General features: G+C 39.8%; 1 protein-coding gene across 3 annotated transcripts; it reads right to left on the bottom strand.

The window, feature by feature from the left end:
- Positions 1-1,073: 1,073 nt before the first annotated feature.
- On the bottom strand, positions 1,074-12,766 carry bin2b (bridging integrator 2b). 3 transcript variants are annotated; one of them, XM_028406248.1, is made up of 13 exons: positions 12,646-12,766; positions 12,344-12,514; positions 10,175-10,255; positions 8,496-8,550; positions 8,063-8,157; positions 6,199-6,294; positions 5,945-6,052; positions 5,778-5,863; positions 5,581-5,656; positions 5,404-5,486; positions 3,613-4,237; positions 2,710-2,802; positions 1,074-1,466 (listed from the first exon to the last, which is right to left on the bottom strand). In XM_028406248.1, exons 2-13 carry the CDS (start codon positions 12,434-12,436, stop codon positions 1,353-1,355), a joined length of 1,605 nt encoding a protein of 534 aa, XP_028262049.1. In that variant the 5' UTR covers positions 12,437-12,514; positions 12,646-12,766; the 3' UTR covers positions 1,074-1,352. The 3 variants fall into 3 exon arrangements, with proteins under 3 accessions (XP_028262049.1, XP_028262050.1, XP_028262048.1); XM_028406249.1 differs by having other exon boundaries at positions 12,344-12,511; positions 12,646-12,763; XM_028406247.1 differs by having other exon boundaries at positions 12,344-12,694.
- Positions 12,767-14,004: the final 1,238 nt, after the last annotated feature.

A 14,004-nucleotide genomic window follows, 5' to 3' on the forward strand; every position in this document is an offset into this window, starting at 1 on the left:
CTTAATGCTCACCACCATGTCTGCTGAAAACCAAACACAGCATTTCAACTCCTCTGTATACCACAGTGTTCTAGAGACAAATGTGAGGACATCTGTCTGACAGTTAAAGCTTGGTGGAAACTGGGTCATACAACAGAACAATGATCCAAAACACAGCAGCTAATCTACATCAGAATGACTAAAAAAAATAAAAGAATCAAAGTTTTGGAATGACCAGATTCAACCCAATTTAAATGCTGAGGTGGGACCTTAACAGGACTGTGCATAATTTTATAAAATACTATGGTATATACTGCTGCTTAGCACATGTTATATACGAGCATGCTAACACAGCTTAATATTAGCAAAATTATATAACTGAAATGTACCAATCATTTTGTCACATGGTGGCCCACACAGCATTGTTAGATGGTGTTAGCAGAACACAGTGTCCATGGCAGTTTCACTGTGGTTTTAGTGGATGAGACTTTACAGAATTCAGACAATAAAACAGAAAGTATAAATAATATCTTCAGACACAACAATGTGCATATGTTAAAAATTATAGCCCCACAAATTAGTCCAGACCTTTTAAATCCAGTCCAGTCTAGATAACATGTTAGCATGGCTGCAGACTGTCAGCTCAGTGGTGAGTAAAAATCACCTAAATACAAGTATCTGCTAGATTGAAATTACAAAGACAATTTTGTAGACAATTTATATAATCCAGGTGAAGCCATGCTCTGTCATTTTAGCTTCTCAAAGTGCCCTACATGCATGCTGCATGCTGCCCTGAGAAATGGTATTTGTTTTTCAAAATAAAAGCAGCCTTGTGTTTCTCCTTCAGAATTATGGGAAATTACAGCAAAATACACCCCCCCCCCCAAAAAAAAAACATCTCATAGTCAATCAGTCAGTGTGTCTGACTTTACAAGTCTTGACAATATTTTCACATTCCTAGTGCGTGAATCTCTCTAGCTTCTTTCTGTCCGTTTATCTGTGAGCTTCTAGCAACGATTTCTGTATGGACAAAATGCAAAATTACTTAAAATCTGTATAAATGCACCACAAACACTCTTTTTTTTACTTAGAACTTTATTAGGAAACTTTACAAAAGATCACCAAACAGCTTAAAAATATTTTTGTTTCACAGTTTCTTACACAATGACTTTAAAAACAGCAAAATAAAGAGCAAAAATACTGTAATATTAACAAACATCTTGCACAAATTGCTTTGTCCATGGTTGTTCAGTTGCGACATCATGACATTTGAGGAAACACATGCTCATCTGTTTGTTCAGCTTCTGCACCCAAAACATATGGGTTCACTCCCTCTGTGTGTGTGTATTACATACTGAGGAATGACTATTGCCTCATTCTGCCTTGACAGGCTGGATGAGTTTTTCCAAGAAGATCCCAGAGTGCTTGTCTAGATCCTGGTGCTGGATCCAGTTCTCCTCCCTCACTCCCCTGACCAGGCCGTCCTGCTGTGGGGACACAAGCAGTAAACACGTGGAAGATCAGACACTTTTTGGATTACTTCTGAATCGGGCTGCTTTATAATCATTTTAATTGTGGTAATGAGTACACATTCTGTTTGGATGACCCGTCTCAGTGAGCTGCTGAGCAAAAAATGAGTAAGCAACCAGTATATCAGAGCATGAAACTAGCTTTCATGTTTAACATTTTAATAAAAATGCTGCTGAAACCCAAGTGAAACCATTTGTGTCTATTATTCATTGCCTCCCACATGATCTGTAATAAGTTTGTGTATACAAAGGTCACATGTGCTACAAACAACAACACATGTTGCATGGAAGGACTTTTTCTTGTGGGCTGCTGTAGCTGCTGACATTTTAGCGGCTACAAACATGTAGAACAAACATGGAGGACGATCAGCGTTGTCACCTGGCTGTTGTGACACATCCTTGCATGAGAAATTTGAAAAGGTAGTTGTTTTGTTGCTATAACTCCACTTGTGTTTTGTTTGCTGCCATGTTTGTGAAATTATAAGTGAGTGCTAAGTGAGTGCGCAATATCTGATGGTACTTCCTGGTCTGCTTGGTCTTACTGGCCTGGCTGTAAAAACATTAAATATGAAATAGTCCACACTGACACTTTTCTTTTCACACATGCACATCTGCTGCCTTTGTGGGTACATAGACAACCATGTACCCACAACTCTCTAAGTATGAAATTATGTCACCCTTACAGGTGAAAAAAGTGTACATTTCCTACTACTGTATAAGATTATAGACTAGTAATGTACAGTTATTTTGACTTTATGAATAAATGTTTAATTTCCCAATAAAGTTTATTATTGCTGTAGTTTGCTGTATAGAGGAGAAGATCTTGTTGCAAAACACAGTCAGTCATATTGATTTCCCTAACTTTGTCTGTTAGGGGCCTAAGGGTTTTGTCTGATGTGATCTGACCCTTGATGGTTAGTAAAGATATTTCAGTTTAGATATTTGGAATATTTTCTGCTGCCAGACTCATTTTATCTGTAGTTGAAATGTCCTCACTGTGACACCCAGAGGAAAAATAAAAATTATCACTAGACAAGAAAAACAAAGCAGGCATGTCATCAGGAGTCCATCAAGCAGCAGCAGGCTGCACATAAAGAGTTGACCGGGAGAAATAATCCCCTCCGCGTATTAGGCAAAATGACATATCCAGGTATAGAGTGTACAGGAAGTGTGTAACCTCCAGACACACACTCACACTAACCTCTACATCGTCATCCAGCACCAGGATGATGTCTCCTTTTTCAAACTGCAGGCGGCCCTCTTCAGATGCTGTGTGGCTCTCTAGTGCCATCCCCTGGTGTAAAACACAAGTCACGTTACTGAAACTGACAACACATATGGCTACGAATATGTGAATAAAGAAAATCTAGATATACGTATATGTATCGTAGTGCTTTCTTTTGGTAAAAAATCAAAAGGAAAAAGTATTTCTTGGTGTGTTTTTTTTTTAAAAAATATGAATTTTGCATAGTCACAGCCAGTGTTTGGTACAGTTAGTTCGCATTGTCTAATGTTTTTTTTTACCTTTTTATTCTGTAAAAAAATCAAAAAGTTCAAAGTCTGACTTTAAATACGGTTATTTACAGTAAGACGTGTTGTCATTAAATAGCTTAAACCTCTGTGTGTATATATATATATGTGTTTCTCAGACTTTTGACTTTATACTTAGTCAGAATTGGTATATTAGTACACGGTCAGACACTGTGTTCATTAGTGATCCTCCTTATTTTCTTTGCCCCATTTGTTCTTCCTGTTTGTATTTTAAGCTAACGGTGACTCGAACTGAGACTGAAACTGTGAAACAACACAATAACCTCCTGCGCTGACACAAACCCACTGACAAATAAGGTGCTAATTAGCGTTCATTTTGGGTGCCATATAAGTCCCATAGCTTCATCGTCTAGCTGTATTTTTGTGGTCTTCATGCTCTATCTTGCAGCTGTTTAGTGCCTAACTGCCTGCTGCACTGTGAGAAGTACAGTTGTTGAAACTCTTAGGAACAGTGAAGTGAAACTATAGCTGAAGAGGACTGCAGATTCATCTAATAACTCAGGGGGGAGGGTAAACAGTACGATATAAACTGCAGCTACTGTAAAGCATGTACCTTGTATAGAAAGCCTGGCGGATTGTGGGTACTGGAGTCATCTCCTGACTCTTCTGGCTCCTCCTGCCCCCCAGCATGTATGAGGGGTTGTCTATCTGTGGAGTGGAAAGAGACGCGAGGTGCTGGGACTGGCGCAGGTTTGGTCTCCCCTGATGGTGGATCGCTCACTGTGTCCTGATCTGGACTCTGCGGAGCGTCACTATCAGTAGAATCGGAGGGGTTGGTCATCTCCTGACTCGCTGGCTCTGACTTTGGTACTCCTACGCCGGAGTCATCTGAGTGGTTTGCAGCCAGCTCCGCCTCTGCCTCCTCTGGACTTTGGCTCCTTGTGCTCCTGTCGCTGCTCTCGTTGTCACACAGCGACTGCCTCTGAGGTGTGTTGGTGCCGGTGGAACTGAGGTCAGAATCTGAAGAGCTGACTTCTTTGGATGGAACGCTGCTCTCCTCTGGTGGGCTGCTTTCTTCTGAGAAGCTTTCGGACCGTTGGACAGGGGAAGAGGGCGCAGCATCTTTGCCGTTTTGGGTGGAGGAATGGATGGAGACGTGATCAGATGGGAAAGCTGTGTTGCAGGGGATAGGATTGGAAATAACCAGGGACTTCCTCTTTTTTGACTTGCTTGTTGTGCTATTTGAAGAATAGAAGTGCAGTCATTAATATTACAGAAACTACATTAGGTATAGATATGACCAAAGGTATTGGCAGTACTCAAAGGAGACATTAAGCCCCTTTATAGCTATTCTTGTCTAGTCTCAGATGTCTCCACAATATGTCTAACTTTTGACCACACATATACTCCTAGATTTATGGTTGATAGTGAAAACCAGGAGTGCATTCAAAGAGAGACTTCAGAAACACAACATTGTGTCATTAGTGACTTCTTACTGTAATTATAAAGTCACATTTGCTGCTGGCTACCAGTGAACCCCCCATTGGCATTGCTGCCGATGCTGTTGTTAAATTGAATTGAATCGACTATAATTAGAGGAAACACTTCTGCTGACATTTGGAAAAGAAAGGTCCAGCACAAGTGCACTGTATGGTATTGTTAGCAATGCAAATAAGGCAGCTATTCTTTGGGGTTATACACAAATTCCTTCTGATCAGGTAACACATCTTCAAATACCACAGTAGAACAGTGCACAGGGTTTGCAGACTGAACATGGCGTGGACCAGCAAATGTGCAAGGGGCGGGGCTTATCCTGTTATACTTGTATCCTCCTGATATCCTGCCTTTTTAAGAAACAAGAGAAACCCCCCTTTCTCTTCATGGTGTTTCGGTATGTGTTTTGGTTCACTCCCCTGTTTATGAAGTCATCACTTGTGACTGAGTCAGAGCTGACACACATAATGTTTTGTTCCTGAACACCTTCCTAATCTGATTCCATTGTTCTCCACACTGAGTAATGACACTTTGTACCTAGCACAGCAAAACAGGCCAAGAACATAACTGAGCCTTCTCCAGGTTTTTACATTGGGGTTGGTGTTCTTTTCTATAAAGGCTCCAGTTTTTAATCATCAACATGGTTAAATCTGTCCAAAGAACATTATCACAAAGGCGTAAAGACTTATTTCTCATTATTCACCTCTTTGAATCAGGTACAATAATTTTATCTAGGCCACAGGACCTCTGAGAAGAATTCACTGTTGCTTTGTGTAATTCCAGACTAAGTACAACAATGACACATTGTTCCAATGACGTGTAAATGTGCCAACACTTGTGGCTGTTATTTATTATCAAGACAAGCAGTTTCTTGCTGTAACCACAAATGAGGTGCAGCACAACACCTTACCTGTTCAGACCCTTGATGATGAAAGCTTTGCCCGAGTGTTGAGTCTCCAGTTTCTTCATAACGTTGTACAGCTCATGATTCAGCTGCAATATAAAGGGCAACATAGGTCACTGAACGCCTCACATATGAGAGAGAGAGAGAGAGAGAGGAAATAAAAGTGTCTGTGTTGTATCTTACCACGCTCATTTCTTTGTAGAATACATCCCTCAGGTTTGATATGTTTTGGAAGACCGTCACGTAGCAACCTATCCGACTGCAGAGACACAGAATGCTCTTAAAGTCTGATCTTTGGGTCAGACTTGGTATGCAATAATAAGAACAAATTCAACATCCCAAATGAAGGCAACACTGTGTTCATTCTGCTGCACACAAACCTCTGGTAGAGCACAGGCAGCTCCTCCCGCAGCTCGTTATTTATTTCTTCAAAGACATTCTGAGCTTTGTTGAACTCCTCTTCTGCCTGTTAAAAAGGGATTTAAATGTATTTCAAAAGTACCTTTGCAGCTATTTCTGTGTTATGTGCACTTAGTAGTGATACTACCTTGGCTATTTTAGCTTCATCCTTCTTTTTGGCAGCCTGCAGAGACTCCAGGTGATGACGGGACGAATCGTAATCCACCAGTTTGCGGCCTCGTTTTGCAACTCGTTCCTGAAAAATGAGCAAACACGTTGTTGCCCAGACAAATCAAATAACATAAAATAAAAAAACAAAAACCTATTCTGAGAGCATTTGTACCATTCTATTTAATAAATAAATTGAATTGAATTGAATTGAATTGAATAGCATCAGGTTACCTTGACCTCAGGGAACTGGCTTGAATAGTTCTCCATGGTGCGGACAATCTGGTCATTAAGCTTCTCTTCAAAGTCATTCCACAGTAAGTCTTCACTCTGCAAGGCACAGCAGATGGTGTGAACAAAAGTAGGAAGCCCTCCCATGGGGAAGTATGTAAGCTTCTCTCTGTCTGCACAGTGATTGCTGACTCATTTAAACAAAGTATTAAACTAGCTAATATTACTGCACCTAGGCAGGATTTCTGCCTGTTGATTTTTCCATGTCTTTCTTATCTGTTCATGCATTTCAAGCTGCAATAGTGTACACTACAGAGATACTTAGAATAGAATCTTTACAGTCATTGTGCAATACTAATTATACAACTCCTTAGGACCGTTTTTGCATCTTTCAGCTCATTGCTATGGTAGGCATCATTTTTAAGGGTTTATTATGTAAGGCTTAAAATAAACGTGTTCTTGATTTTTATCACCAATGTAGTACTGTTTCTAGTGGTATATAATTATTGCACAACTCTAAATCTTTAAAGGTTTTATCTGTAAGAATGCATCTAGATTTTTATTGCCGATGCATCAACTGATTATATTGTACATAATCATATAATTGTGTATTTCTTTAGTCACGCTCCAGTTCTCTTATGACTTAGCTAACATTATAAAGTAAACAATGAATGCATAATAGTTAAGTTGCAGCTAGCTTGCCAAGCTTTGCTGGTCACTCAAATTCTGTAAGTGGACTCCATAAAAAACTTATATTTTATGTCCAACAATATGTACAGTTCAGGAAAAAAAATGATTTGATCCCCTGCTGATTTAGTAAGTTTGCCAACTAACAAAGAAATGATCAGTCTATAACAATAACAAACAAATCCAGAAAATTGCATTTCAAAGAAGTTATAAATGAATTCTCATTTTCATGAATGAAATAAGTATTTGATCCTCCATCAATCAGCAAAATTTCTGGTCCCAGGTGTATTTATACAGGCAAGGGGCTGAAACTGAAGGACTGAAATCCTGCAGTGCCCACATGGGGTCCCCCTGCTCAAGACAGCACATGTACAGGCAGTTTGAAGTTTGCCACTGAACATCTGAATGATTCAGGAGGACTGGCTGAAAGTGTTGTGGTCAAATGAGACCAGAATCCAGCTCTTTGGCATCAACTCAACTCGCCATGTTTGGAGGAGGAGGAATGCTGCCTATGACTCCAAGAACACCGCCCCCCTCGTCAAACATGGAGGTGGACACATTATGCTTTGAGGGTGGTTTTTCTGCCAATGGGACAGGACAACTGCACCACATCAAAGGGAGGACGGATGAGGCCATGTTCCGTCAAATCTTGGGTGAGAACCTCCTTCCCTCAGCCAGGGCATTGAAAATGTCACTTTCCAGACCTTAATCCCACAGAAAATCTGTGGAGGGAGCTGAAGGTTGGAGTTGCCAAACATCAGCCACCAAACATCAGTGACTTGGAGAGGATCTGCAAAGAGGAGTGGGACAAAATCCCCCCTGAGATGTGTGCAAACCTTGTGGCCACCTACAAGAAACCTCTGACCTCTGTGACTGCCAACAAAGGTTTTACCTCCAAGTACTAAAGCATGTTTTGTGAATGGATCAAATATTTATTTCATTTATAAAAAGGAGAATTAATTTAACTTTTTTTGAAATGCATGTTTCTGGATTTGTTTGTTATCGTTCTGTCTCTCACTGTTCAAATAAACCTACCATTGAAATTATAATTACTAACTAAATTAGCAGGGGTTCAATAAGTTTTTCCCTAACTGTATCTAAGCCCAACGTAAACATGTAGGCTAATGGTGTAATTGGTTCAAAGCTTACTTATTTGTACAAAAATGCATCATAATCATACTTCCGTAATAACAGCAAGGTCCTGCACTCCGTCCCAATCTGTTTCATAGATCTCTCTCAAAGTCTGGGACAGCCGTTTGGATGTCTCATGCACACCTGTGGAGGGGAAGAGGAAAAAAAATCATGGCTCCATACAAAAGTATCATCCAGCTTCAGCAGCACACACAGCACTATGGTGGTATTGTTTTTTTAGGGTTTGTGGTGCTGCTACACCCACACAGAAAAAAAGGTCAGAACAACACTGGTTTCCTGACTGGAGCTCACAATGCAGGAACACGTGCATGAATCACACAGGCAGTGCTGCGTCTGCAGGACTTTCATTTCTTCTTGTACAACCTGGCAACGAAGACAGGATTGCAAAAGGATCCCAGAAAGTCACTTCCCTAATGTTTAAACAGCAACCCTTAGTTTAGCGCTGTGCTGAGTGTACCTACCTTTCACTGCTGTGTAGTACGCTTTGACATCTTTAAACAACCTGCTTCCGTCGATCTGTGAGCAGAAGGAAAGCAGCAGATAAATTCAAAGACAACCAGGGATTGTATCAGTGTGTGTCATCTGAGACACTCAATGCTGCTTCATTTCCGCAACAAAAAAGATGAAATCAGCGTCCCTCTTTTGGACTGCTGGCAGCTGTACTTTTTTCTGCATATGATCACTAAAAGCTTTCCGTCTCACCACAATGTGGGGTTTAAAGTAAATAAGAATCACAACATCTAATGTGGTGAAGATGGTAGTGAAGTGAAAGCGGTGTCTCAGCTCACAGACTTCCTGTTGCTCCTTTGCAATGTACCAGCCACTACATACTGCAGTTGTTATGTATCAACACTGGATGAAACTTCAGCAACTTAAAAAGTTCATCTAACAGGCCAAGTGGAAATTACAATAAATGCCCAGCAGTATTATGCTAAAAAAGTACATCATGTTATACATCAATATCTATGTGCGTTTGCCAATATTAACTTGTATTATGTGGCCCTAATGGCCCTAATACAGACATGTTCAAAAGTTAGAATCCCTTTTTAATTATGTTGTTTATGTTTTTATGTTGTGCTGTTTTGTCATGGTAGGCAAACAGCATAAAGCTTTTTTTCACTGTGCTATTATTTAGCTCTATTTATCAGAAGAGGTGCCAGGAGAAAGACTCTGTCTAAAAAGCACATGGAAGCATGACTGAGGTTCACTAAACTGCATCTGAACAAAGAACAACACTTGTGGAACAATGTCCTATGGACACATGAGACCAAAGTAGAGTTGTTTGGTCTTAATGTTCACCTCCATGTCTGCTGAGAACCAAACACAGCATTTCAACAGCCATTGAGTGGACCATGAACTCCTCTGTATACCACAGTGTTCTAGAGACAAATGTGAGGACATCTGTCTGACAGTTAAAGCTTGGTGGAAACTGGGTCATAAAACAGAACAATGATCCTAAGCACAGCAGCTAATCTACATCAGAATGACTGAAAAATAATGAAGATTTTTTTTTTCCAGCCTCTTAACCCAATTGAAACACTGTGATGGGACCTTAGAGGTCTGTGTATTTGTGAAGAAAGAAGGATGAACCAAAATTTCTCCACAATGATGTGAGAGACTGATAAAGTCATACAGGAAACCACTACTCAAATTTATCGTTGTGCCTCTACAAATCATGGGTAGACTTAGTGTTGAACACATCGATAAATAAATAATGGCACGGTGAAAAACTTTCTGCTGGTACACCCTGACTGTATGCAGTGCACTAAACGGTGTGTTCGCCATGTCGTACTGCTCTCTGAGTGTGCACCGATTAGTATCAATTAAACCTATATAGTGCACACAATGCATCCCACAATGCATCATAAGTAATGCACTTGGTTGCCACACTGAGGGTGGCTATTCCTTTAAATGGGCATCCTCTACCCTGTCTCATTCATTGTACAATCTTTGTTAATGCGTTGTTGTAGAGGTCTCCAGAGGAGACATAACAAGCTGTATTTAAGCAGCGTAGATAAGAGAATAAGAGAGTTGCATCTTGTTTCAACAACATCCTGTTTTCAAAGCCTAGCTGATAGCGTGTTGATTTGTCATTTCCACAGGAGAAACATTTGCAGGGTGTTATTTAGTCTTGGGGTACCTGTTGTTTGTTGAGATTCTGGAAACAGAGCTCAAACTGTTCATCCTTGGTCTCCATGGTTTTCCCCAGCTTCTGAAGGACCTGAGAGAGGACAACAGTGACTGAGCATAAACATCAAAAAGCACTTGATGTGGTGTCATCAGCTGAACACTACAAGTTATAAAAAACTAAAATGTTTGCACTATTTGCAGGACAAAGTGGGTTCGGATGGATGTTTACAATATGCCACTATGCCTCTCACTTGATCAAGTTGCAGTTTTATCTGTTCAGATTCAAGTGCTTATTGAACTTTTCCACATTTGGTCACCTAACAACCACAATCCTAATGTATTTTATTGAGATTTGATATGATATACCAACACAAAGTAGCATATAATTGTGAAGTGTAACAAAAATGATACATGGTTTTCAAAGGTTTAAGCAAACAAAAATCTGACAAGTGTGGTGTGCATTCACATTCAGCCCCCCTGCATCTGTGAAAACCGCTGTTCACAGATGCTCCCTATCGTCTGGCTGTAAGAACGGAGTTATACTGAGCTATTTGTTGAAAAAGAATGGGCAAAAATGTTGGTCTCTATGTGTGTGAAGCTGGTAGAGACAGACCCCCAAAAGTGGCTTAATGGGATTTAGGCCTGGACTTTGACTGTGCCATTCTAACACATAGATATTCTTTGATGGAAACCATTCCACTGCATCTCTGGCTGTATGTTTAGGGTCATTGTCTTGCTGGCACCTTCTTCAGCATGTTTGCTGTGTCCCTCACATGGCTTGTGGCAAACTACAAACAGGACTTCTTCCATAAAGATTCAGATCCAGATTTGTGGAGTACACGACCTACAGTTGTCCTGTGGACAGATTCTTCCGCATGAGCTGTGGATTTCTGCAGCTCCTCCAGAGTGACCATGAGCCTCTTGGCTGCTTTTCTGACCAGCGCTCTCCTTGCTCGGTTTCTCAGTTTAGGTCGACGCCCATGTCTTGGTAGGTTTGCAGTTGTGACATACTTTTTTCAAGTTTTGGATGATGGATTGAACAGAGCTCCTGAAGATGTTCAAAGCTTGGGATATTTCTTTATAATCAAACCCTGCTTTAAACACCTCAACACCTTTAACAGTACAGTACAGGGGGCTGAATACAAATGCACACAATTTCATTTGCTTGAAGTTTTGACTTGATTATCCCTTGTTGTTGAAACACTTAGGTTGATACACAACATCCATTTGCATTATGGGTAATAAAAGCACTGAACAAGGAAAAGGAATGTATGGTGATATTTCTAATTTAAACTGAGCATGTGCAATGCTGAAGCACAGATTAAGCATTAGCTTGCTTAAAAATAAGCCCAAATGCAGATGAAGAACATCTATCTATCTATCTATCTATCTATCTATCTATCTATCTATCTATCTATCTATCTATCTATCTATCTATCTATCTGCATGGGCTATATAAAGTAGATACATGTGGCTAACTATTACAGGGTGCTTCACAGTCCAGTGAATGCAACATTTTTTAAAACTTGGAATGACCTTTAACTTAACATCTACAAACTGCTGACTATTATTATTATGATGTCCTCCTAGATTCTACAATTGGAGACTACTGCAGGATTTCCCTAAAAATCCTTTTGGTTTTTATAGAAATGTCTGTGCTGTTTTTGTTGTTTTTAGGTGGAGCAGTGAAATCAAACCACAAACTGTTAGTGAGAAAGACACAGTGAGCTAGAGGAAGTGCACAGTCAGGAAGTGGCAGCTTTTGTGTGTCCGCACACAGCTGTTAAGTACTAAACAACAGTGAGGTATTCACACAGGGAAAGTCCACGATACTTTTGAAATAAGGGCCACACACCCAGCTATGGACAGCTCAGTGGCAGGGTTTTTGGCCGGCAGAAGGCCTAAAATAGTCTGTTGAGGGTGTGTAAAGATTTGTATGTAAGCTGATAACGGTACTAAAGCACATAAACGTCAGCACTGCCTATAAATGATATGATTCATAAGAAAAACTGTGACATTTTGGTAGCTCACGTTTCTTCTCTGTGTCATTGAACGCATCACATTAGTGTAATTCTAAGAAAAGTCTGAGCACAGAGATGAAGATTAGTTTGTCTCTCATGTGTTAGAGAAGTCATGACACACATAGCCTACCCAGCGCGAAGTTGGAAAGTTCTCTCACCTTCTCTTGAGCTCGATTCAAAGATTTCTGGACCCTTTTGGCGAGAAATCCGGCTCCAGCTTGGAGGTTCGGTCCCATCTTATTCTCTGCCATTGTCAGATGCGTGTGTCTGTGTCTGTGCGCAGTCCGCCTTCTTTCTGCTTCCTCAGCACGGCTCAACTGCAACTTCTACTAAACGAGGCGGGAGGTGGAGCAACAACACCAAAGCAAGACGCACAAACAGACAGGGAGGTGAAGTGAAGTGGATCAAGCCAACAGGAGTGGAGACATCACGGCGTCATCCCAAAATCAGACACACTTACTCTACTTGTTTCAACTTGTTGCAGGAATTAGAAGGAAGAGTTTCTACGTGTCTCGCTCTGTTCCACTAACGTCATCAGTTGAGAAACTTCACAGCGCTCTCACCCGAGGTCACCCAGCACCTGGAAATCATGTGCGTAATTGACGTTTACCTGATGATGCGGACCTGATTCAGCACCGTGACGTGGACGATGCTGCTTTCATAGGTGCCTCAGATTTCTCAGTTGAAAAAGTCCAAATAAAAGATGAGCCAACACAACTTGTTTACTATTGTGTTTATACTATTTCACAATCATATTGCTCAATCAGCTTGTTTGTGGTTGAAGCCTAAGAGCACCAATGTGGCTTTTAATTTTTTGATATTCTACATAGGTCTAATAAATAAGTCAGTATGTTCCTGTTAGGCTATTTATGCATGCATGAATCCGACATGTATCCAGTTTAGAACCACATCCTGAAGTGATTCATATCTGAATCAACAAAATCACTTGATCAGATTGAGATGTCTTAATGTAGTGAATGTTTTTGCAAACTTTTTCAAAAATGTTACAGAAACATTCTCTAAAGATTAAAGAGATAAATTTTAGCCTGGTATTATAATTAATAATAATAATTAATAATAATAAATAATTCACAATAACAAATAATAAATACATACAATAAAATAAATAATTTGATATATAAAGAACTTAATATCATTACATGTGTAATTATTTTATATTTTTTGTATATATATATATCTCAGAAGAACAGAGAGAGACTACAGAAAGAAATTGAAAAACTACAAAAAGCTGTAGAGAAATGAGCTTAGAGGAATGTGCTGAAAAATACTGGAAAAGATACCAACGATTAAACAAGAATGAATCTCCTCATTTAAAAGTAAAGCAAAGAGATTTCCAGTGTTTTTCAAATCTGATGTACTATTGTTTTTTACCTGTGATGATGTTAGTCAAATTACAATGGGACAAAAACAAACCATTACAAGAAACAAGATAAAAAAGCAGAAGAGGTTTCTAGTTGACACAGTGAAAAACATGCAAACTGCATAAATATAAAAGACATACATTTAACATAAATCAACAGTACTGTTACTGCAGAGAGTTGAAAAGAAACCTGTCAAAGAGGCAATCATTCACATTGACTTTTCTGAAAACTATACATGTAAATATAGCTCAGAGACAAGCCACACTGCATACAGGTGTTCTGTATATAGGTGAAAAAGAGCCTATTTGTTTTTGTACTGTTTTATCCTCCAAGCACAAAAGTCCTCCAGCTATATGGGAATACATGAACCTGCTGCTGGATCATCTGCAAGCTGCTCATCCACAAGTGTCTATTCTGCATTTTCTCAGTGATGGACC

The sequence above is a fragment of the Parambassis ranga genome, chromosome 5 (assembly GCF_900634625.1).
Source record: "Parambassis ranga chromosome 5, fParRan2.1, whole genome shotgun sequence".
In the NCBI taxonomy this organism is placed as follows: domain Eukaryota; kingdom Metazoa; phylum Chordata; class Actinopteri; family Ambassidae; genus Parambassis; species Parambassis ranga.

Excerpts from the sequence above, each read along its gene's own strand:
- bin2b (XM_028406248.1), bottom strand. The coding sequence starts at position 12,436 with ATGGCAGAGAATAAGATGGGACCGAACCTCCAAGCTGGAGCCGGATTT. Across the intron at positions 8,551-10,174 it reads AGAATCTCAACAAACAACAG|ATCGACGGAAGCAGGTTGTT; the intron begins GTACCCCAAGAC and ends TTCTGCTCACAG. Across the intron at positions 5,657-5,777 it reads CTGCCTGTGCTCTACCAGAG|TCGGATAGGTTGCTACGTGA; the intron begins GTTTGTGTGCAG and ends GTGTCTCTGCAG.